At 42.7% G+C, this 22,824-nt stretch overlaps 2 protein-coding genes across 4 annotated transcripts in view; one reads left to right on the top strand and one right to left on the bottom strand.

Annotated features, from left to right (window-relative positions):
- Ly96 (lymphocyte antigen 96) overlaps window positions 1-22,824 on the bottom strand; it is a 415,901-nt gene that overhangs the window by 50,279 nt on the left and 342,798 nt on the right. The window lies entirely within an intron of this gene.
- Window positions 5,592-19,430, top strand: Eloc (elongin C). 3 transcript variants are annotated; one of them, XM_048420249.3, is made up of 4 exons: window positions 5,592-5,750; window positions 12,895-12,947; window positions 15,530-15,673; window positions 18,726-19,430. In XM_048420249.3, the coding sequence occupies exons 2-4, from the start codon at window positions 12,944-12,946 to the stop codon at window positions 18,914-18,916; spliced, it is 339 nt and encodes a 112-aa protein (XP_048276206.1). In that variant the 5' UTR covers window positions 5,592-5,750; window positions 12,895-12,943; the 3' UTR covers window positions 18,917-19,430. The 3 variants fall into 3 exon arrangements, with proteins under 3 accessions (XP_048276206.1, XP_048276207.1, XP_085533493.1); XM_048420250.3 differs by lacking the exon at window positions 5,592-5,750 and adding an exon at window positions 5,845-5,916; XM_085677367.2 differs by lacking the exon at window positions 5,592-5,750 and adding an exon at window positions 7,069-7,197.

The following is a 22,824-nucleotide window of genomic DNA, read 5'->3' as shown; positions in this document are numbered from 1 at the left end:
AGAAAACAGCTGGATAGGAAGACGCTTTGGGGAAAGGGAGGCAGAGGAAAGTGTCTTGGTATAGAGAGATGCCTAGATAGGCTTGGTGTGCTTCAGGAGCCCAAGAGATACTAACTCAATAGTTTAGGAGAGTCAGATGGTTAGAATAGGTGCTGGGAAGAGAAGCTGAAGAGTTGGACTCCAGAACTTGGAGCCAAAATATGGCCAGTGGCAGAATCCAGCCCGAGCAAGCGATCTACATGCAGGAGGGCAAAATTGGCAGCTTAGTTCAATTAAAAGAGGTCGAGCCCTTGAAGGGGGGCTTATTGTATTAGGATTTTTTTGTTGTTGTTTTTTATTTTGTTTTTTTTTTTAGTTTTAGAGGTTCGGTCCATTATCATGACAGGGAGGGAGCATAGCCGTGTGCAGGCAGACGTGGTGCTGGAGTTGATAATGCTACATCTTGCAGACAACAGAAAGTTAACTAGGGATGGAGAGATGGCTCAGTGGTTAAGAGCATTGCCTCTTCTTCCAAAGGTCCTGAGTTCAATTCCCGGCAACCACATGGTGGCTCACAACCATCTGTAACGAGGTCTGGTGCCCTCTTCTGGCCTGCAGACATACACACCGACAGAATATTGTATATATAGTAAATAAATAAATATTTTTAAAAAAAACAGAAAGTTAACTAACAGTCACAGTGAGGGAAGCTTGAGCAAAAGAGACCTCAAAGCCCAAATCCCAACAGTGACACACTTCCTCCAGCAAGACCATGCCTCCAAATAGTACCACTCCCTTTCGGAGACATTTTCTTTCAAACCATCACACTCATTTACGCCTCTTCCAGGTTTTGAGCACCCAGTGAGTGAAATGGGTGCAGCAAGGGCTGGAGAGTTGGCTCAGGGGCTTAAAACACTGGCTGCTCTTCCAGAGGACCTGGATTCCATTCCCAGCAGCTCACAACTGTCTGTAGCTCCAGTTCCAGGAGAACTTCACACCAATCTTCACACCAATAAAATAAAGTTAAATAAATTTTTAAAAAAATAGGTGTAGTAAAGAAACTAAAATAGCAACTCTGTGGATAAAAAGAAAAGGCTGATTCCAAACTACCCAGACTCTCATAGAAACAGAGAAAGGCAATTGGGTGGTGGGGAGGGGATGTATACAGGAGTTTGAGGGAAACGGGTACCTGGGAGGAGAGGAATCTAATAGAAGACTTTAAAGTGTATAATAAACCTTGATATGCTAATAGGCACCAAGAGTGTGTTAATGTGTTAATGGAAAAGTTCCTTTTAGCAGGTAGACACTATTTTCCCAAGTTCAGGATGGGGTGCTGGCTTTTTGTCTAAATGCCAGACTTTGGGCAAAGGAATTTCTTGGACCAGACATTCTGTAAATGACATCTTCATGAATTCATTTGAAACACACAAACAGAGCACAGAGTTTTATTTGGAATGTGCAGGATCCTAGGTTTCTAGTCAACGAGCAAGCTAAGGATACCATCAAAGGGCACCTGAAGCCTAAAACACACTTCCCCCACTTTGTTTTAACCTACCTGACAGTTCGGTTCCGTCAGTGTGGAAACATACATTGATTGATGATGACGTTCATTGTTCTATTACTATAAAAGCTTCATGAAACCACTACCACATTGGAACATAGAACATGGATGACCTAAATCTGTGTTCACCGGCTGTGGTCACTCATTTGGCTCCAGGATAAATTATCTTTTACCTCCTTTGAAGTGAGAATTGCTTTTGTATCAACACTCTGTACCTTCCTCCCCAAAGCAGAGGATACTTATGCCTATTGCCAGGACTTAGGAATAGAGTTCCTGAATAAATTTGGAAACCCATGGTGCTATCTGTCTCTGTCTCTCACCTGCCCTGGCCCTTCATGATCCACTGCCCGCTGCCGCCCCTATGGGATTGGTGCCAATTTATATTTTACCACTACAGATATCCTTGCCATAGTCTTGCTGACTATATAAGTTGGCTATTCGGCTCATTTGGGAAGCCAGATGGGAGACATTACTCAGCAATTTAAGAGTCCCTGTTCTTGTCAAGGACCTGGGTTCAATTCCCAGCACATGGTGGTTTACAATCACTTGTAACTCAACTCCAATTCCAAGGGGTTTGATGCTGTTGGACTCTAGTGTCCAAACCAAGAAGGAGTCGCTCCCAGAGACCATCTCATATACCACAGCCGATGCAAAAGCATGAGGATTTTATTAATTCTGTCATGACAGGGTCCCTCAGCATTTGGGAAGCCGAGAGACCCCGACTAGCTGGTACAGTCTACTTTTAAAGGAGAAGGCCCTATAGAAACAAGAGGGGTTGTTCCTTGACCATTATGAATGGCTTATTCGAAAAGGGCTAATACCAATAATTGACTGGAGAAATATTGTCAGATCAAATGAGGTAAGAGGTCATTTTGACCCCGTTTCCCAGGGGACTGAGTCAAAACATACGTGTATGGGTAATTGTTCAGGAACTGAGTACGTGCATGTGTAGCTGTTAGGTCCTTGGTTCCCAGGGGAGGAGGGGAAGCACTGAGGCACAGAGGCTGAGAGGCTTTGGAATTGTCAGAAATGGCTTCAGAATTGTCTAAAATCTTACAATGCTTTCTTCTGACAGCCAAGGCAACCAGGAATGCACGTGGTGTACATGCAGACAAAACACTTATACACACATATCTAATATTTTTCAGAAGAAAAATGGGACGCACTTGTGGGGATATTCAGTGTCGATCATAAAGATGAAAGGTACAAAATGGGACAGAAATACTTCTGGACATGAATAATTGCTTGTTTTTTCCTAAAAATAATTTAAGAGTTTGTCCCTAAAGATCCTGAGGAAACTGCTACTCTGAAGGCAGGAGCCATTATGCTGAATTGTTAAAAATAAGTTTCCATTTACTGTAAGAGCTGAGGTGCTGTCTTTTTTTTTTTTTTTTTTTTTTTTTTGAGACAGGGTTTCTCTGTAGCTTTGGAACCTGTCCTAGAACTAGCTCTTGTAGCCCAGGCTGGCCTCAAACTCACAGATCTCCCTGCCTCTGCCTCCCAAGTGCTGGAATTAAAGGCGTTCACTACCACCGCCCGACTTTGAGTTGCTGTTTTTAAGTCTGTTCCAGGAATCTGACCCACCCAACCCTTGACCTTGACTTGTCTTTGAAAATACCCTTGCCCTCACTGGCCCTCCCTAATCACACGGTCACCACGGGGGGGGGGGGGGGGGGGGGAGTGTTTAGAGACCTCTGTATTTTCTTCTTGCCCCAATTCTCTCTTCTGTAAACCTGCTTTGGAACTACTCATGATTTTACTTCATAAAGGGAGCCTGAGAAAAGGACTCAGGCTGCTTTCTTTAACTTGATGTAGAAGGCAGTTGCTGGCCAGCTCTTGGGTGCACCCCAGAAAAATCAAACTTGCTTCCCATTTGGTTGAAAAGTGGGAGTGGACTATTTGGGGGCTGACAGCTGAGAGTTCTGGCCCTGTGTTAATCAGAAGATCACTCTGAACAAAACAAAAGCAGCTCCAGTAAGGTTCTGGCAAACAACTTAGGCTAGGGTCATAAGTCTTTTTGAGACAGGGTTTCTCTGTAGCGTTGAAGCCTGTCCTGGAACTCACTCTTGTCGACCAGGCTGTCCTTGAACTCACAGAGATCCACCTGCTTCTGCCTCCCAAGTGCTGGGATTAAAGGCGTGTGCCGCCACTGCCCGGCTGGGTCTTAAGACTTATCTATAGCAAAGTTACTAGTAACTTTGAGCTTAAGCAGAAAGACCTTTCAAATTCGTGGTACAATGCAAGTTAGGTTGGCCATAGCCAACCCAAGACATTTCTTACACCCACAAAGCTTAAGGAAACTCAAGAAAGTGAACAGAGCAGGTGTTGGTTTTCTTTTTTTCCTATTTTGGGAAAGTCACACTGTAAAAGTCCTTGGCTGTATGTAACCCACCTTGTTGACCAGGCTGACCTTCATCTCAGAGATCTTCCAGGAGCTGGGAATAAAGGCATGCTCCACCACACCCAGCTTTTCTCCTAAAGGTGGGAGCTCCAAGAAAGGAATACTGCTCATTTGTTCAACCCAATGATCTTTTATGTGTCTTTTAAAGAGGGAATCTTGTTATTTTTCAGCATATTGCAGGATGAGCCAGTGAAGTTCACCCACTCTATGCTTGCCTCTTTAGCCCCTAACCTAAAGGATGATCCAGAGTCAAGATACATAATCAATTGATCTTGGGCCCCTAAAAGGGATTAATTCAGGTCCCACTAGTTTTATTCAGATTTTCGCCTTAGTTTTATCTCCTGCTACCCAATGCCTCTCTTCCTATGAGACCATTTTGAGCAATGGATACATCCTTAACTTTTTTTTTTCTTTTTTCAAGACAGGGTTTCTCTGTAGTTTTTGGTGCCTGTCCTAGAACTAGCTCTTGTAGACCAGGCTGGCCTCGAACTCAGGAGATCCGTCTGCCTCCGCCTCCCGACTCCCGAGTGCGCGTGTGCACCACCGCCTGGTTTACCATAACATTCTTATCATTTTCCCAAAGCCTTTGAAAATTAATCCAGGGCCATGTGCTCCATTTTTTTTTTAACTTCAACTCTCTAAGAGTATACCTATCTGCTGATCGACTTTAAAACAAACAGAGAACGACTCTTTCAGAGTCCTGTGCAAGCGTCGACACCAGTAATTTCAGCAGAATCGCAAACTTGACTTGGAGGGCAGCCTGGGATTACATAGGAAAATAATGCGCACGGTGGCAGAAGAGAGATAGGGTTGACCCCAATACGAGGGTAATCTGCGCTACACAGTTCCACGCTGGTCAGAGTTACACTGTGAGACCCTGGCTAAAAAAGTCAAGAACATAGCCGTTTTGGAAAACGTCATTAGTTCCAGAAACTCCAAATCGCACATACATATTTTCTTTTGTGGACATTTACACAACTCCCACTAATTGAGTAACTATTAAGTATCTTGAATCTATACCTTCAAGCCCATTTCATGAAACAGCAGAGAAGAAACCTAACTGAGCTGTTTCCCCAGCTTTCTAGGAAAGGTCCCTGGGTAATCACGGAAAAGCCAATGAAATGCCTTGGTTGTGGGGGTGCGGAAATGAGGTGGGCGTCCGGGGGTGAAGAGCGAGAATGGTTCGCTCCGACTAAAGCAATGGTGGCAGGCCGCTGTACTTTAAGGAAAAGGAGATCAGAGAGGGTGGGCGTGGCATATTTTCGGCAAACACTGACCTATACCGGGAAGAGAGGAAATGAAGCAAACACATTGAGCGAGCTTGTTAAGATGCTCATCGATGTGTATTATTTATCACAAAGACCAGATGCCGCCTCCTCAAGAATATGATCTTCTTTAGCATACACACTGCATTTTCACATTTTAGGGTCCTTTGTAATCTCCCACCTCCTGGCTAAACAGAAACGAGAGGAAGGGCCAAGCTTTAAAGCCACCAAAATTTCAACGCTCTACACGGAAAACTACAAGTCCCAAGATGCAACGTCACGTCGGACCAAATCCTAACAGTAACTTATTAAGAAACTACATATCCCAGAATGCACCTCTACCCCCACCGTTTCAGTGCTTCACGGCAGAAATTGGATCAGGAGGGCGCTGCATTCTGGGAATCCAGAAGCCCTGGAATCTCATTGGTTGAGGTTTGCTAACGCTAGTCCTTAAATTGGCCTGCATTTCTGAAGAAAGGGCGAGAACAACAAGGCACTTCCTCCATACTCGATCTGTTAGCTGACCGTGTCTCTGCTTCGCCAGGTACCTATCTCCCGCGCGTTGCAGAAAGCGGCTGTGACGCGACGGAAGTAATTCCTTCCCGTGCCCCGGAACCCACGGGGATAGGCAGCTGGGGTGGGGGGGCGGCCCTGAATAGGGGCTGTGGCGGTACGTGGGGACACTGCTGCGGCGGCTGCGGGACTGGCCAGTGAGTGTCGGGCTGGGGTGGGAACGGGGCTCTGTTTTCGCTCGGAGAGCTAGGGCAGCTGCGCCTGGGCGCATTGGCCACCCCTCTGCTCACCCCTTCCCGTCTGGGCGGGGAAGGGACGGAAGCCCTGAGCCCACCCGGCCTCCCCAGCTCCTGGTTTGGGGGGAGGGGAGTTTGGCGGGACCTTAGCTAGCTCTGCTCCGGGGCTTTGGAAAGTGGAGGCAAGACCGTAGGTGGGGGCGAGCTGGGCCTTCTCCGGGTCGAGCGCGGGGAGGGTGGAGTTAAGAGCATGGCAGCCGGGTCGCTTTTCCTTTTTGCCTCCCTCTTGTGCGCTTGGGTTTGTTTTACTGTCGGAATCAGTCGGTAGTCCCAGGAGGGAGCTCTAGCCCCTTTCAGCTGTAGGATCCCCCAAAAAAGTTTACGTCTGGGCAACTTGGGTAATCTTTGGCTGACTGGGGGTGGGTTGGGGGGCATTTGTGCATCCATCTACTTCTCAGTTTTGTGTGAAAGGAAGTATCTAGTGCCAAGTACAATGCCCATTTAGTTTTCCTTCAGGAACTCAAATCTGTTTAGTTTTTGGGAACGTGCAGGCTGTGTCATTTAGTGCAAGCATTCCTACTCTGCACGTTTCAGTGTGTAAAGCAATAGAAATAGTTTTACAACTTAGTTCAAACTGCCAGGTTTGCTTTTTAATCCCCAAGTCGAATTTTATATTGTTACGTGACCTAAGATGATAAATATCTGATCTCATTTGCATCATAATATAGCCCATGTTATTGAGACGTCCAAGTTCACAAGTACCCTAGGGATTCAGTGATGAAGGCTGTGGTTTTGCCCATCGTTGATTGTTTATTTGTTAGCAATGATTTGAGATTCCTGTTTACTACTTTTGGGGGGCGGGGAAGACAGACTCTCAAAGGATACTTTAGATTGTCATTAGAAGTTCTCTGTAAGCCTGGCTGGTCCCAGAGATCCACTTTTGCTTCCAAAGTGTTGGTATTAAAGTTGTGGGCCACCATGGCTGTCCCCTCTTTCCAACGTGCAAGGATTAGATTAGCCTTGGACCTCAGCTGCACTGAGTCAGCACTCTTGCGTGGGCCACTACTCATCCCCCTCGTTACTTTTTTTTTTTTTTATGTTTCTGGTTTTTTGAGACAGGGTTTCTCTGTAGCTTTGGAGCCTGTCCTGACACTTGCACTGTAGGAGGCTGACTTCGAACTAACAGAGATCCGAACTAACAGAGATCCGTCTGTCACTGCCTCCCGAGTGCTGGCATTAAAGGTGTGTGCCACTACCGCCTGCCCCCCTAGTTACTTTATAAATGTCTTCTTTGAAATATGACATTTTGCTAAGAAGAGCCAGGCTGGGACTATATCTTGATGTGGCATGTTTGCCTAATACGCAAAAGGGCCTGGGTTGGTTCTCCAGCACCAAACACACAAAAATGTGGGTTTATTACCTCATAATGCCATTTTAAAAAAATACACACATATCCATTTCTTATTTTTGAGACAGGGTCTAACTATGTAGCCCTTGCTAGCCTGGAACTCAAGCTATGTAGACCAACATGGCTTCCTGCCTCTGCCTCCCGAGTGCTGGGATTAAAGGCGTGCATCACCAGTGTTATTTTATATGGAGAGAATCTGTTAGCGATGGTAGTACTTCAATGTGAGTAGTCAGTGGCGTAGAGGCAGAGGTGGAAGTTCTTCCTATATTCACGTTCTAAAGAAATTGTGCAGCTCTTAAGAAATACTTGAAGAAAATAAAAATGTGAGTGGATCTCAGCCTGATAAGAGGCCTGGTCCTGTCTGTGGTGAGAGAAGACAGGAGGCTGAGGCAGAAAGATCCTGGAATCCCAGGCTAGTTTGACTGTCCTGGAAGAAGCTGACTCAGAACAGTAATAATAATAATAATAATAATAATAATAATAATAATAATAATAATAAGTGGTGGTTGTGTTGCTTCATGGTAAGAGTATATACCTAGCATTTGTGAAGTACTGGGTTGGGTCCCCAGCAACAAAGAAAGAGGTAGTTGGCAGAGGGTGAAAACAAGTGTGATTAGGAGTGATTAGGAGAGGGAATAGTACTCAGTTCTAGAATGGGAGAGAAAAGATTTTGAGCTGGGTGAGATGGTGGCGCATGCCTTTAGTCCCAGCACTCGGGAGGCAGAAGCAGGCGGATCTCGGTGAGTTTGAGACCGGGTGTTCTACAAGAGCTAGTTCCAGGATATGCTCCAAAGCTACAGAGAAGCCCTGTCTCAGAAAAAGAAAAGCAGACGGTAATTACTGTCTTGACCCTTGTAGTAGAGAGGTTGCTGCCCCCTGCAGTGCAGTAGAGTGCAAGGACACCCGGAGTGTGGGACAGTGAAGTGCTGCTTGTTTGTGTGTACACACGCATGTGCATGCGCACACACATGTGCAGGTCCCTGCAGAGGTCAGCACATCCCACGACCTGGAAGGTAGGGTTACAGATACTTGTGAGTCAGCTGATAGAGGTTTTGAGAATCAGACTCAGGTCTTCTGTAAGAGCAGTATGTGCCCTTAACTGCTGAACCACTTCTACGGCTCCTTACTTCTTTGTTTTTCTTTTTAATGTATTTTAGGTGTAGTTACAAACACTTGGAAGCTGCTGTGTTGGGTGCTAGAATCAGTTCTGGTTCTGGAAGAGCAGTCATTGCTCTTAACTGCTGAGCTTTCTCTCCAGCCCCCCAATGCTGTGTCGTGACCCACGTCTCAGCTATTTCTTTGTCAATCAGTATTATGTTTGATAAAACCCATTTCCCTAATCTCTGGCCTCTTCCGCCCCTTTCTCCCCCTGACTTGTTATTTTCCCTCTTTAGGAATTGTTATCATTCTTGTTATGCTCCCTCCCTAAAGGGTCCTTGGCCCAGATAGCCTTGCTTCACTGCCGCCTCTACTCACGCCTCTACTCACGACCTTGAAATACAACCTACTTTCCCATCCTCATTCCCTGCCAAACTTACTCTACTTCCCCATAGAACTTCCGCACAAAACACATTGTTTTGTTCTGCTTTTCTGGTATGTCCACACCTCCACACCCCTTTTTGATAGTTGTGGTTGGGACCTCCTTGCTCTAGTTCTAGCTGACCTAGTAGCTCAGTGTAATTTTGACAGACCTTGGTCTTTTAGTAAATCTGTTTCACCTCAAGAACTGGGATTTCACTCTTGCCCCACAAGCTGGGCTTGTCCTTGTTGCCACCATTTTTCCATGAGGTTAGAATCTTGTGTTCTTTCTGTCTCCAGTGCCCAGGACAGCACTTGATGTAGTACTCCTTAGTATGGTGTTGGTGAGATGAGTGAGTTTAAACTGGTTTTCAGCAACACTCCATCAGTCACCCAGACCAAACACTGCTCACTTGACACATTTTCTGTTGAAGATTTGTAGCCAGCACTTAGTTTCTCTGAGACAGTTATCTCCCACTAAGTTTTATGTAACATGTGCTTATCAAAAGAACTGAGTTAGTTTTATCGACAGCATCTCTGGGTTTTATTGATAGTATATCTGGTGTTCTTGCTGATGGTGATGGTTTGCTTTGCTTTTTGGTCTACTGAGACTGGGTTGGCCTCAAACTCAGGATTCTTCTGCCTCAACATACTTAGTTCTGGGATTCCAGGTGTATACCACCACACCCAGCTTTGACTAAAACTATCAAGAGTGTGAGTGAGTTAAGTGTAAGAGCATTGTCACAGAACTGTATTCATCACGTGTAGTCATGTGATCAGTTCTTCCTGAGAGGTGAAGTCCAGTTTCGTGGAGACTGTAGCTGTTCAAACTGAGATTTTTCTTCAAATTTGAGTTCCTGGATATATATGTGCACGCTTAATCCTATGTCATATTTTAAACATCTACTTAAGAATTAGGAACTTGAGGCTAGAGATAGCTCAGTGGCTGCCTTTGCAAAGGACCTGAGTTTCACTCCCAGCACCTACATGGTGGCTCACAACTATCTATAACTCCTGTTTCAGGGGATCTGGAACTCAGGTACCAGGCATGCATGTGTAATATTTATGCATACCTATGGGCAAACACTCATACACATAAAATAAATCTAAAATTATTTTTTAAAAGGAACTGTTTGAATAGTGTTGGTGGTAGGGCTTCTCTATTCTATAGACTCTAGTCTGTAGAGAAATTGTTGCTTCCCAAAGGCCTTACTAAATGAGGCTTTGCATGGTTGCTTAGCTGCTGCTAATTAAATAAACAACCCAGGTGTTCTATGGAAATTATCTAGATAAAAAAGTTGACACTTGAAGTTCTTGTACTTCAAGACTTTATAACATTTTTTTTTCATTTTTAGAAAGAATGTTTGCAAAAGAATATAAACAGGAAATAATAGTTTTGGTAGAATTTATAGCATCAACTTCTAGGAGAAGTAGAAAATTCACCTGGAGCCTTTTTTTTAAAAAAAAAAAATGACATAGTTAAAACTAGGTGTGGTAAGCCATGCCTTTAATACCTGGGAGCAGAGGCAGGCAGATCTGAGTTCGAGACCCTTCTGGTCCAGCTACACAGAGAAACCTTAGGGGGTGGGGGACTGAATAAATTGAATAATGGAGGGAGGGAATAAGAATTGTCAAATCTACCAGACTTGTTTGTTTTTTTTTGTTTTTTCGAGACAGGGTTTCTCTGTAACTTTGGAGCCTGTCCTGGAACTTGCTCTGTAGACCAGGCTGGCCTCGAACTCACAGAGCTCCTCCTGTCTTTGCCTCCCGAGTGCTGGGATTAAAGGTGTGCGCCACCACCACTGCCTGGCTTCAGACCTCTAAATTCTAAGTTGTAAAAGATACATGTTTCATAATCCCAGAGGAATGATACTCTTCTGGGAGATTTATTTTTAAAGAATATCTGAGAGGCAGTTACCGCAGTGATCACTAGTAAATAAGCCCATAAGTTACTGTTTACATTATCTTTACTCTGTTCTATCTCATATTAAAAATGGTACAAATTATTGAAAAAAATAACTTTGTAGGAATCATTTTATTTTGTAAATTTAAGATTTCCAAGGTTAGGAACTAGAGAGATAGCTTAGTGGTTAAGATCACTAGCTTTTGTTCCTGAGGACTGAGTTAAATCCCCAGCACCACATGGCAGCTCTCAGCCATCTAACATCAGCTGCAAGGGATCCAGTGCCCTCTATGGTCTCAAAGAACACCAGAGACGCACACAGAGCACAGACATACATGCAAGCAATATTGTATACAATAAATAAAAATAAATAAATCCTTTACGTGTACAGGTGTTTTGAGGGTGTTGGATACCCGTAACCAGAGTTACAGTTGTGAGCCATCACGTGTTGAACCATATTTCCAGCACCCCATCCCTCAGGTTTTTTTGGTTTGGTTTGGTTTGATTTTTGTTTTGTTTTATTGTTTTTGTTTTTCCAGGACAGTGTTTTCCTGTGTAGCCTTGGCTGTCCTGGAACTCACTCTATAGACCAGGCTGGTCTTGAACTCAGAGATGCACCTGCCTCTGCCTCCCAAGTGCTGGGATCAAAGGTGGCACCCCTATTGTCTGGCCCAAGTGTTTAATATTTAACCTTTCATTGTTAAATTCAGAACTTTAGTACCCTGTGTGTAGAAGAGATGGAAGAGTAAAATAAACACGTGTACATTTGTGTAATTAGCACGCAAGCCTTTCATGGAAAGTACTTCATGCCATTGGTTATTACTTAATCTTTCATCCAAGTTTGCTTGATGTATACACAGGATAGTTTTCCTACTCCCCTTCCATTGAGGGAGTGCCTTTCCAGTTCATTGATGTGAAGGAAGGCACATGAATACTAATCTCAGAGGCTGACATGGCATCAGTGTTCACTATTTACGTACGATGAAACATTAAGACTGAAGCTAGTCTTGTGCCGGATTCTATGTAAAGTTCCTTCTGTTGTCAAGGCCTAGAAAAACCCCACCCTCCACCCTGAGTGCACTAGTATGATTAAAGCAGCTAGAGACTGACTCACTGTTGGCTGCTTAATGTAACTATCAGATATACCACAAATAAAAGAATTTAGAGGCCAGCCACCCTTTGGAAACCAGGACTCAATACCTGTTGGTTTCTGATGACAACAGGACCCAAAGTTTTCTTCACATCACATTCTTGGCAGGAAAAGAAGTGGCTTAGACATTTCAGGACACCTTTTGATCCTTTGGTTTGGGGGTTTTGGTTTGTGTTTATAGTTATGTGTGTATTTTTAATGAGCAGCACTTGTCCCGTTTTTTATTTTTGCCATGTCCCTTCACAGCCTCCCCCTCAGCGGCAGCACCATCAGTACTACGTTTGTGTTGTGCTAGGATGCAAGGCAGTACCTTGGCGTACAAGGCAGACAGATGCACGTGCTCTGCTGCACACCTGAGTCTCCAAACTTTGGCTTTGATTCTGAAAGTTTCCCTCTATAGACCAGCCTGTCTAATATGAGCTAGCAAGCCTCCTGCTACTGTGCCTGGTTATCAGCTGCTTTTATATAAAGCTGATGCCATGGCTCCCATGTTAGTCCAGTGGTTTATTTGACACCTAGAGCTTTCACACATCCACTGAACTGTACTAGTAGCCTTGACAGCCAATTTATAGTGACTTTTTTTATCATTTATTTAGCTGTATTTTATGTGCATTGTTGTGAAGGTGTCAGATCACCTGGAACCAGAGTTACAGACAGTTGTGAGTTGCCATGTGGGTGCTGGGAATTGAACTCAGGACCTCTAGAAGAACAGTCAGTGCTCTTAAGCACTGAGCTATCTCTCCAGCCCCTATAGTGACTTATTTTTAAATCTTTCTGAAATTCAGAAACTCCAGCTGGTCAAGTTTACAAAATCGTTGTGGTGCCTTCCATTGACAGATAGTCATGACCTCATCTATAAGGAGGGAGAGCCCTGAAATTGGGCACCAGAAACACAGTAAATAGTGATATGTGGGAAATACCAATGCAGCATTAATCTTTGTGCTTTTGTTACATTTTCAGGAAACTGCTGAAGTTCCTGTGGGATCAAGTAGAATTTTATAAGAACATAATGGGTAAGTTATACAAAGGTAATTTTGTTTCAGTTAGTGGGAGCTGATACTTTCTTTCAACTGAAGTAAAGGCACTGTGGGCTTATTGCCAGATAAGCATACTTTCACATATACTTTGTATACCAAGGGGTGGCCTTTAAAGTCATTGGATGAAAATACGAGTGTGGCTAAAGTGAAATTAATGTTTAAACGAACAGTTTGTTATTCTGTCTGAAAGATAATACACAGGAACAATGTTTTAATTAAAATTTGTATTTTTTAAGCACCTTAGTAATACGACTTTTACACTAATCAGTGGTGGCACACACCTTTAATCCCAGCATTTAGGAGGCAGATGCAGTCAGATCTCCGAGTTCCTGGCCAGCTTGGTCTACAGAGTAAATTCTAGGGCAGCTAGAGATACCCTGTCTCAAAAAAAAAGAAGAGAAAAAGCAAAACAAAAGCAAACAACAAAAAACCACGTGACTTTAACAACAAATGTGCAGAATGTTTAGATTGTGTGTTATTTCCTAATCCTATGTCCAGATAAATACCTGCAAAAAAACTTGAGAAAGGTTTTTATTGCACCATTTCAGGAGTTTGGTTCATAATGAAGTGTGTGCTAGGGCAGAGCTGTGAGCAAGTGTCTGCAGGGAGCAGAGCTAAGTGAAGGACAGAGCAGAGCTCCCAAATGCATTCCTGCTCCCTACACTCGCCATTAGATCCCATCTTCCTCAGCACCACCACGAGTATTCTGCTGGGCTCGGTGCCTTATGCTCTTCATCAGAGTGGAGCTCCTCAGTCCATCTGGGGTCAGCACTCTCCCAGATACCCTAAAAGGTAGGTTTCACTAGGCGTATCTCAGGCCAGTCAGGTTGACGATCAAAATCAGGCAATATAGCATGCACACATAGAGTGAACTTCTTAGTAAGGTGGGGTTGATGTTTTTACTGGGTGACCCAGACTAGCCTCAATCTTCATCAGTCCTGGGTCAGCTTTTTTAAAAATCTGATTCCCTGGAACTAGAGTTACAGATATAGATGGTTATGGGTGCTGGGGATCAAACCCAGGTCTTCTGAAAGAGCAGCTTTGCTCTTAACTGCTGAGCATCTTTCTAGCCTCTGCATCAGCCTTTTGAGTATTAGAATTAGAGGCAGGAGCCATTCTGCCTAGCGTCAGTTCGAAATAATGCTAACTTTTTAGGGTGTGTCCCTCCCCCTCACTTGCACTGAGACAGGGTTTCTCTGTGTAACCCTGACTCTCCTGGAAGTAGTTCTGTAGACCAGGCTGGCCTCAAATAATCTATTTTAGCCAGGTGGTGGTGGCGCACACCTTTAATCCAAGCACTCGGGAGGCAGAGGCAGACGGATATCCGAGTTCGAGGCCAGCCTGGTCTACGAGGGCTAGTTCCAGAACAGGCTCTAAAGCCACAGAGAAACGCTGTTTTTAGCGTCCTTCAAAGGTTCCCCCCCCCTTTTTTTTTTTAAGAAATGGAGAGAGGTGCTTTTATCATATTTATTTGAAAGCTAGCTTCTTGTTTTAAAGACTGAAATTGGTCTTGTTTTTAATGGGTTTTGATTCAGACAAAACATCTTTGGCAGCAATGGTGATCTAATGCTAATCTTCATTTTAGGAATTTCTGAGCTGTTTGTGGCTAGACAGAACAGTCATCTTCATTCTTCTACTCTATGTCTATATGGTTCCCTAAATCTTTAGAGTAAGATTTAAGATGCTGTTTTAGTTCAGGTTCTGTTGCTGTGGAGAGACACCATGATTATGACAACTCTAAAGGAAAGCATCTAATTGGGGCTGGCTTAGAATCCAGGAGTTTAGTCCATTATCATCATGACAGGAAGCATGGCAATATGTAGGCAGACATGGTACTGGAGAATTTGCTGAGAGTTCTACATTTGATCTGCAGGCAGCAGGAAGATACTGTGAGCCATTAAGCCTGCCTTGAGCTTCTGAGACTTCAAAGCCACCCCTCCTCCACCCCACATTGACACACTTCTTCCAACAAGGCCACGCCTTTTAATAGTGCCAGTACCCATGGGTCAGTGGTAACCATAAAAATAATTACAAGGGCAGGAGAGATGGCTCAGAGGTTAAGAGCACTGCCTGCTCTTCCAAAGGTCCTGAGTTCAATTCCCAACAACCACATGGTGGCTCACAACCATCTGTAATGAGGTCTGGTGCCCTCTTCTGGCCTGTAGGCATACGTACAGACAGAATATTGTATACATAATAAGTAAATAAATATTAAAAAAAGAATTCTTAAAAAATAATTAAAAATAAAAAAAATAATTACAAAAGATACGTGAGAAAAGACCTTGGTATTTTAAAAGTATGTATCAATTATAATAATAATTATTGTTATTTATTTTGTCCTGAGCAGAAAACTAGTGAAGCCAGCACAGTGACAAGAGTCAGTGGTATCTACATACTACACTTCACACCTCTAATTTTTGTTCCTCTCTTTTCCATGCTTAGCAGTCAAACCCAGGGCGTCACATATGCTAAGAACATGTTCTACTGCTAAGCAGAATCCCAGACAATCTATTTATTTTTAATATATGATTAAAATTTATTTTACTGCTTTATTTTAGATGGAGAAGAGAAAACCTATGGTAGCTGTGAAGGCCCTGACGCCATGTATGTCAAATTAATATCTTCTGATGGCCATGAATTTATTGTAAAAAGAGAACATGCATTAACATCAGGAACAATAAAGGCCATGTTGAGTGGACCAGGTAGGTAATAGTGTCTTTTCCTTCACATATCCTTTTAATGTTTAATAAGTGTTTTTCTCAGCTGGGCGGTGGTGGCGCACGCCTTTAATCCCAGCACTTGGGAGGCAGAGGCAGGCGGATCTCTGAGTTCGAGGCCAGCCTGGTCTACAAGAGCTAGTTCCAGGACAGGTTCCAAAGCTACAGAGAAACCCTGTCTCGAAAAACCAAAACACACACAACGTAATTTGTATTTGTCATATACTATTGTGATAAAATGTTTATTTGTAAAAGTTACCACCCCCAATACACCTTCCTCTCTCCTTTACTAACTGCTTTGTGCCATTTCATTTCGGTTTTTGATTTGAGTCAAGATCTTAATTATGGGGGCTGGAGAGATGACTCAACAGTTAAAGAGCACTGGCTGCTCTTCCAGAGGATCAGGCTCAATTCCCAGCACTCACACGGCAGCTCACAGCTGTCTGTAACTCCAGATTCAGGGAACCTGACACCGTTACACCAATCCAGATAAAATAAAGTACATTATTTTTTAAAAAAGTCTTAATTCTGTAGCGCATGCAGCAGAGCTGGCTTCAGACCTTTATCTTCCTGTGTGCTGGGATTGTAGGCCCAACCACTCCTGACTCTGATTGTTTAGCATTCTTTTTTTCTTTTGACTAAGTATTTTCTAACTTGCTAGAGTTTAAACCATACAAATGCAGCAGCAATTATTACTTCTACAGTATGAACAACCATCACAAAGATGTAGTTCCAAAAATCTCCAAAAGGAAATCCTATATCCTTTCAGCTTTATCTGTGTCCAGTCTGCTTTCTGTTTTGCCTTATCCGGAATCCATGCAGTATTTGACCTTCTATGTCTTTCTACGTGGCATAATTCTTTCAAAGTACATTCATATGGTAGTCACCTAGTACTAGGAATGTGCTATATTGTGTTCATCTGCTCAGCACAGTTGAACTGAATGGTGCTGCTGTTGTGGGCACAAGTATATATGTTTGTTTAGCGCACCAGCTTTCGGGTCTTTTGCTTTGTGGGACTATATGGTCATAGGCCATTTTGTTTTGGAGGAGCCACCAAAGTGTCTCTTCACTTACTTTATTTATATGTGTATATATGTGTGTGTGTGTGTGTGTATGTGTGTATGTATGAGTTTATTTGTATTGCATGTAACAGTTTGTGGAGCCAGAAGAGGGCATCAGATCCCCTAGAACCAGAATCGCAGGTGGTTGTCCCAGTGGGTGCTGGGAACCAAATCCAGATCCTGCAAGAGCCATCTCCCTGTTGATAGCTGTTCTGCTGACTGTGAAGTGCTGCTTCAGTATAGTTTTTATAGTATTTCCTTAGCAACTACTGATAATCCATGTATTTGCTGACCATTTGCATATCTTTTAAATTTTTTATTCACTGGTCAATAGTGGCACACCCCTTTGATCCCAATACTCAGGAGGTAGAGGCAGGCATATGTCTTTGAGTTCAAGGACAGCCTCAACTACAGAATTAGTCCAGGATAGCCAGGGCTACACAAAGAAAGCCTGTCTCAAAAAGAATCTAAGATTCTTGCAAACATGATCTTCCTGCCTCCACCTTTGGAGTGGCACACATGTTTAACTTAGCGCCCAGGAGGCAGAGGCAGGCGGATCTCTGTTCCAGGACAGCCAAAATAACACAGTAAGACATCCACAGATGGAGAGGCGTAAAGTGCTTCATGGTGCAAGACTTCACTTTGTGTAATGAAGGTTTTGGAACTCGACAAATGGGGACTTGCAATGCACAGTTATGAAAACTAAATGCTATTAAACTTTAATCTCAGTGTATATGATTTTCACCTTTAAAAAAACCCATCTCTAGTGTCTTAAAGGCTGTTGTGTTTCCTACTTATAGTCTAGAAAAGGGGTTTTAACTACTAGCCAAACAAAATTTACTTTTAACCTCAGAGTTCTACTTGTTTTTCATCCTACCCTACTCTGAACTAATGGCAATTGGAACTTTTAAATGTTGCACACCTTTAATCCCAGCACTCCGGAGGCAGAGGCAGGTGAATCTCCAAGTTTGAGGCCAGCCTGATCTGTAGAATGAGTTCCAGGACAGCCAGTGTTACATAGAGAGATCCTGTCTCAAACAAATAATGTAAAATAATGCATTCTTTAAAAATATTTCTAGATGTGAAATGCCCTTTATATTTAGCATATACATACAACTTAATGTTACACATCTAAAAGAATTCTGCAGGCAATGAGTGAGTGGTGCGGACCTTTAATCCCAGCACTCAGAAGGCAGAGGCAGGCGGATCTCTTGAGTTTGAGGCCAGTCTGATCTACAGAATGAGTTCAGGACAGCCAGGGCTACTCAGTAGTGAGACCTGCTTTCAAAAAAAAACATTGTCCCTGTGAGTTAAGGTCAGGTGATATATAAATAACACTATGGGCAAGACATTTTGAGGCAGAACTGAAAACTGCTTCATATAGCATTAGTTCGGAAGGAGGTGTCTTACAAGAACATCCCATTATTCTGAATTGTTTGTTTTTTGAGCCTGGATTTAGCTAAACAGCCAGCCTTTTGAGTGTTGAAGTTGTATGCATGTGCTATTGCATCAAGCCTTCAGATACTAACTGTTAAAAGATTTTTAAAGTGTTGCATCTACTGAGAAATCAGATAATCTGGTGCTAATCACAGTCAATCTTTTAAGATTTGTTAATTTACTGCCTAATAAAGTGCCATGTACCACATGACTTAGGTCCAGAACTTTATTTTCCTATAGTTCTTAAGTGTTACACACTAAATTGTTAGTGTTGATTATTTATTGTCTGCATTTGTCTTTGAGTAATGGGCTTTGTCTTCATGTGTGCTTCTCTTTGTGTCTTGGAGTTCACTTTCTGTGTCTAGTCTGGTGAAAATGCCAGTTGTACTGTGTCCGGTCCTAGAGACCTTGTGTAACGTAATTTAGCTGAAAGACACCACCCAAGTACAGTCACATTCTACGGTAGTTGGAGTAAAGTTCCTTTGAACAAGAAGAGGTACTGTGCAGTCTGTAACATACATAACCTTTTTGTTTTGCAGGTCAATTTGCCGAAAATGAAACCAATGAGGTCAATTTTAGAGAGATCCCTTCACATGTGCTCTCGAAAGTGTGCATGTACTTTACCTACAAGGTCCGCTACACTAACAGCTCCACCGAGATTCCTGAATTCCCAATTGCACCCGAAATTGCGCTGGAACTTCTCATGGCTGCGAACTTCCTAGATTGTTAAATAAAATAAATTATAATAAACTGTTAATTTTTTCAGTATTTAATACCTGTAGTTCAGTTAGTAATTTTTTCACATATAGCATGTTGCCTGTATGAACTCTAAAGTTAATTGCTGAGCAGATTCCTTCTGTCATTTGCATAGCAGAGTTGAAATTTGTTTGCTACATCAACAAATTAAGGGCGTTACAAGCCAAGAAATAAACAAATAATGCCAGTGTGTAGGTGGTTTGCTTTCTCCTTTGGATGTGACCTTTAAAATAATAAGTAATATAGCAAATCCTGGAATGTACGCATATTCTACAGGTAAATACAGGGGCTAAGTATTTGTTTTTAGTGTTTTTTTAAGAACCAGTTCTGATCTTAACAGCCACTGAACATTACTAGAGTTATGCAAATAATTACATGAGAAAAACATGTTTATAACTTAGCCAAACCTTGATTTTTTTGTAACTCAAAGAATAAGAGTTGAAATTTCTTATGTGTTTTTTTATAAACTGCAGTATTGTTTAATTGCATCTTGTGTTTTGTTTATTGCTACAATTTAAGAATTTTATTTAAAAGCGTTTTGGAAGATTACCAGGTCTACCTTTTGGAATAGTAGTAACCGTTTGAACTGTAGCCATCTAGTCAGGCAAATGAGGACTTTATGATAGTCACTGCGTTTGGAACAGTCCAAAGCATGATTTTCGCTGGCCTCCAGGGCCGCTTGCCTTTTCATTCTTCATGGTCCCTTATGTCCTGCAGCATTTCATGAACTTGATCTAAACTCAGAGTCTAGGTATTCTGAGCTCATCCAGTCTTCCTGCGTTACTGGAATGCTGTAAAGTAAGAAGCGAGGATGTAGTGTGGACCCTGTTGTTAACTTAGATAGCTACCATCCTAGCAAGTGTTCTGGTCAGTCACGCTAAAGCTGCGGCTCTCCTGAAGTCACCCTCACGGTGCAGTCATTCAGCTTTTATACTAAACAGACCAAACATCTGAAAACGCTGAGTGTCCTCACTGAAGTGAGCGTGACGGGCCAGCTGTAGTAGAACAAGTTGTCACTGAGGTTTGTCAACACTGTCTCCCTAGGACTGGTTTAACACACAGCAGTTTTTCTGGAAGCTACAGAGGTCATAAACGTAACCGCCTTTAAATGAAAAAAAAAAAAAAGGTTACACATTGAGCTTTCCAGCGTATTGGAAATGGTTAAGTGTAACTCGGTCATCGCTAGTCATGTTTCAAGGCATCTGGGCACATAGTGTAGATGGAATGGAAGCACAGGAATTGCGTTCTGGGCTGGGAGTTTGTAGAACTCAGTGGTAGTGCCCCCATGACAAGGCTCTCCAGTCAATCTGGCTGCAATCAGAGGCCAGAAGACGGATTTATGGCAGTAGCTAGAAATAATAGCTTGGACTTGTATTTGTGGATTACTCTGTGTGTTAGGTCCAGAAGTAACCTAACTTCAGGGCATCAAATTTTCAACACACTAGGCCAATTTGTATATGGTTCAGCAGATGGTACATTGTGTTAATAAAGGCTGTATTGACTGAAAAGGTATGATGAACACGCGTTTACTCTTTTTAGCTTTGTCTCCTGCACATGAAAAACAACTCTTCAGGATACCTTGTCATGTATTCAGTTGTTTGGTTCAATTTAAGGTAGTTTTATTAACATCAAAATGTTAGTAGTTTTTCTGATACTTAGTAATTACTCTTTGCAAGTTATGTGTAAACTTTCCAATTTTTTTTCTATGTAGAAAATATTATAAAGTTACAGTTTATATATTTATTCTGGAACCTGGAGGTGCAGGTTAGTGAGCCTGACATTAAAAGCCCCTCAGTTCAATCCCCACTACTAGAAAAAGTTTTTTGCCTGGATTGGGTTATGACTTTTAAATTGCATGTTTTTCTTGTAGTTTTCAATAGTTCCCTCTTCTGGTTCTTGTTGAGCTCTTGTGTGTGGATGATTAGTGGTAGATCGTTACTACTTCGAAGAGTGACGTATGTTGAGTGAGATTAAATTCCTGTCAAAGACTCGTGTTTCAGTCAAGTAGTTCCCGTTTAAAAGTGTAAATTGGAATGTATCCACATTGAGCAGTGCTAAATGTGAATAGGGGCTAGAGAGGGCTCAGCAGTTAAGATACCTGCTCTCGTAGAGGACATACACCATGTCAGTCACAACTACCTGTAGCTCCAGGTCCAAAGATTCTGACGCCCTCAGCTTTTCTATTCAGCACCCGCATACACATGGTGCAAGGACGCACACAAAAAACTAAGTTGCCTTTGTTTTTATTTAACAAACACTTCAGCTCTGCATTGCTGTTTTGTGTACAGTTACTTGCTGTAAATTTGGGGTAATGCTAAACTGATACTTTGTGGTAAGAGTCTATCTTCCTATTAGTCTAAAACTATTTTGGTGATATGGCACCTACCTGAGAGTTTAGGAGTCTGTATCTTGTGTTGATGCTTGCAACCTTGCACAAACCCATGCTTCTCAATGATTATATTTTCAACCTTGGGGGGAGGGTGTCTAACAGACTCTGTGTGTTTAAAATATGAGTGTTTTGCTACCTTGTATATATGTGCACTACATATGTACCTGGTACCCAAGATTAACAGAGGATGTCAGAGCCCCTGGAACTGGAGTTTCGGATGGTTGGAAACCTCAGTATGGGTGCTGTGAATGGAACCTGGATCCTCTATGAGAGCGTCCCATGCTCTTTACCACCGAGCTACCTTTCCAGCCCCAAATGTGTGCTGTACGACTAAACTGTGTCTTTACCACCAGTCTCGTTTTCTCTTAGAGGAAATAGGCTCTAGGCTCTTCGGGTCCTCTTGACACTGACTCCCTCGCCCTGTCTCAAGCCCTCCAAGGAGCTGAGACTGCAGGTGTGCACCATCGCGCCCAGCCCTGCCACCCTTCCTAGTGAAGGAGACTATGTCCAGTTATTACCCCAGACTATAGCATAATAGGTAACAAGAGCTGTCAACTAGACAGAAACTATTGCTGTTGGTTTTGGTGGGATTTTTGTTGTTGTTGTTGTCCCTTTTCCTAGATTAGGTATTAAATGTTACATAGCCGTACTGCATAAGGGTCGTTTGTTGTGTCATGCTGGAGGTTGGACTCAGGGCTGCTGGCAGCGTCTGTGGTAGGTTTTTATTGCCCCCTATATAGACACACTGTCTTTTTCTAGCTCTGGTTCGCAGTAACTTACTGCAAAGGGGAATTTTTATTCTGTGATTTTATACCAGTATGTTCAACATGAGGTCAAATGAATTTACTTTTAATACATACACTAATTTTTCCCGAGTTAACATACATGACTTCTTCATTTATATCTAGTTAAGAACAAAAGGCCAGGTTTTTTTTGTTTTTGCCTAGGAAAACCCAATTTTAATGTTCTGTAAAAATGTCAGTTTGTCCACATTCTCTGGTTTGAGTTCCTTCCTGTACCCCTTTCTGCCTGTGCTGCTTGGAGCAAGCCCAGTGCTTTGTGCTTAGTAGGCAAGTGCTCTGCCATTGCATGGCATCCCCATGTTCTATGTGAAAGTCGCGTGCTATGGTGTATGAGAAGTGTGTGGAGGCTACGGGACAGCATGGTGGAGTTGGTCCTTCATTACGTGGGTTATAGAAATCAAACTCAGGTTGCCAGGTTTGCAGGGCAAATGCATTTATTTGTCGAGCCATCTTCCTGACTACCAGTTTTGTTGTTTTCTTTTTTAGACTTATTTTCTTATTTATGTGTATGTGTATGCTGTGTTTGTACAAGGGTGTCAGACTCCCTGGGGCTGGAACTACAGGTGACTGACTGTAAACTACCCATGTGGGTATGAGAAACAGACTTGGATCATCCTCTGGAAGGACATAAGACCCCTGAAAGGCCATCTCTCCAGCTCCCATTAATGTGGTTTGAAGTAGCTGAAGTGA

The sequence above is a fragment of the Myodes glareolus genome, chromosome 16 (assembly GCF_982192425.1).
Source record: "Myodes glareolus chromosome 16, mMyoGla1.1, whole genome shotgun sequence".
Lineage (NCBI taxonomy): Eukaryota > Metazoa > Chordata > Mammalia > Rodentia > Cricetidae > Myodes > Myodes glareolus.
Note: the sequence above shows the minus strand (reverse complement) of the source record. Positions and strands in the feature narration are given on the sequence as shown.

Excerpts from the sequence above, each read along its gene's own strand:
- Eloc (XM_048420249.3), top strand. Across the intron at positions 15,674-18,725 it reads GGCCATGTTGAGTGGACCAG|GTCAATTTGCCGAAAATGAA; the intron begins GTAGGTAATAGT and ends TTTGTTTTGCAG.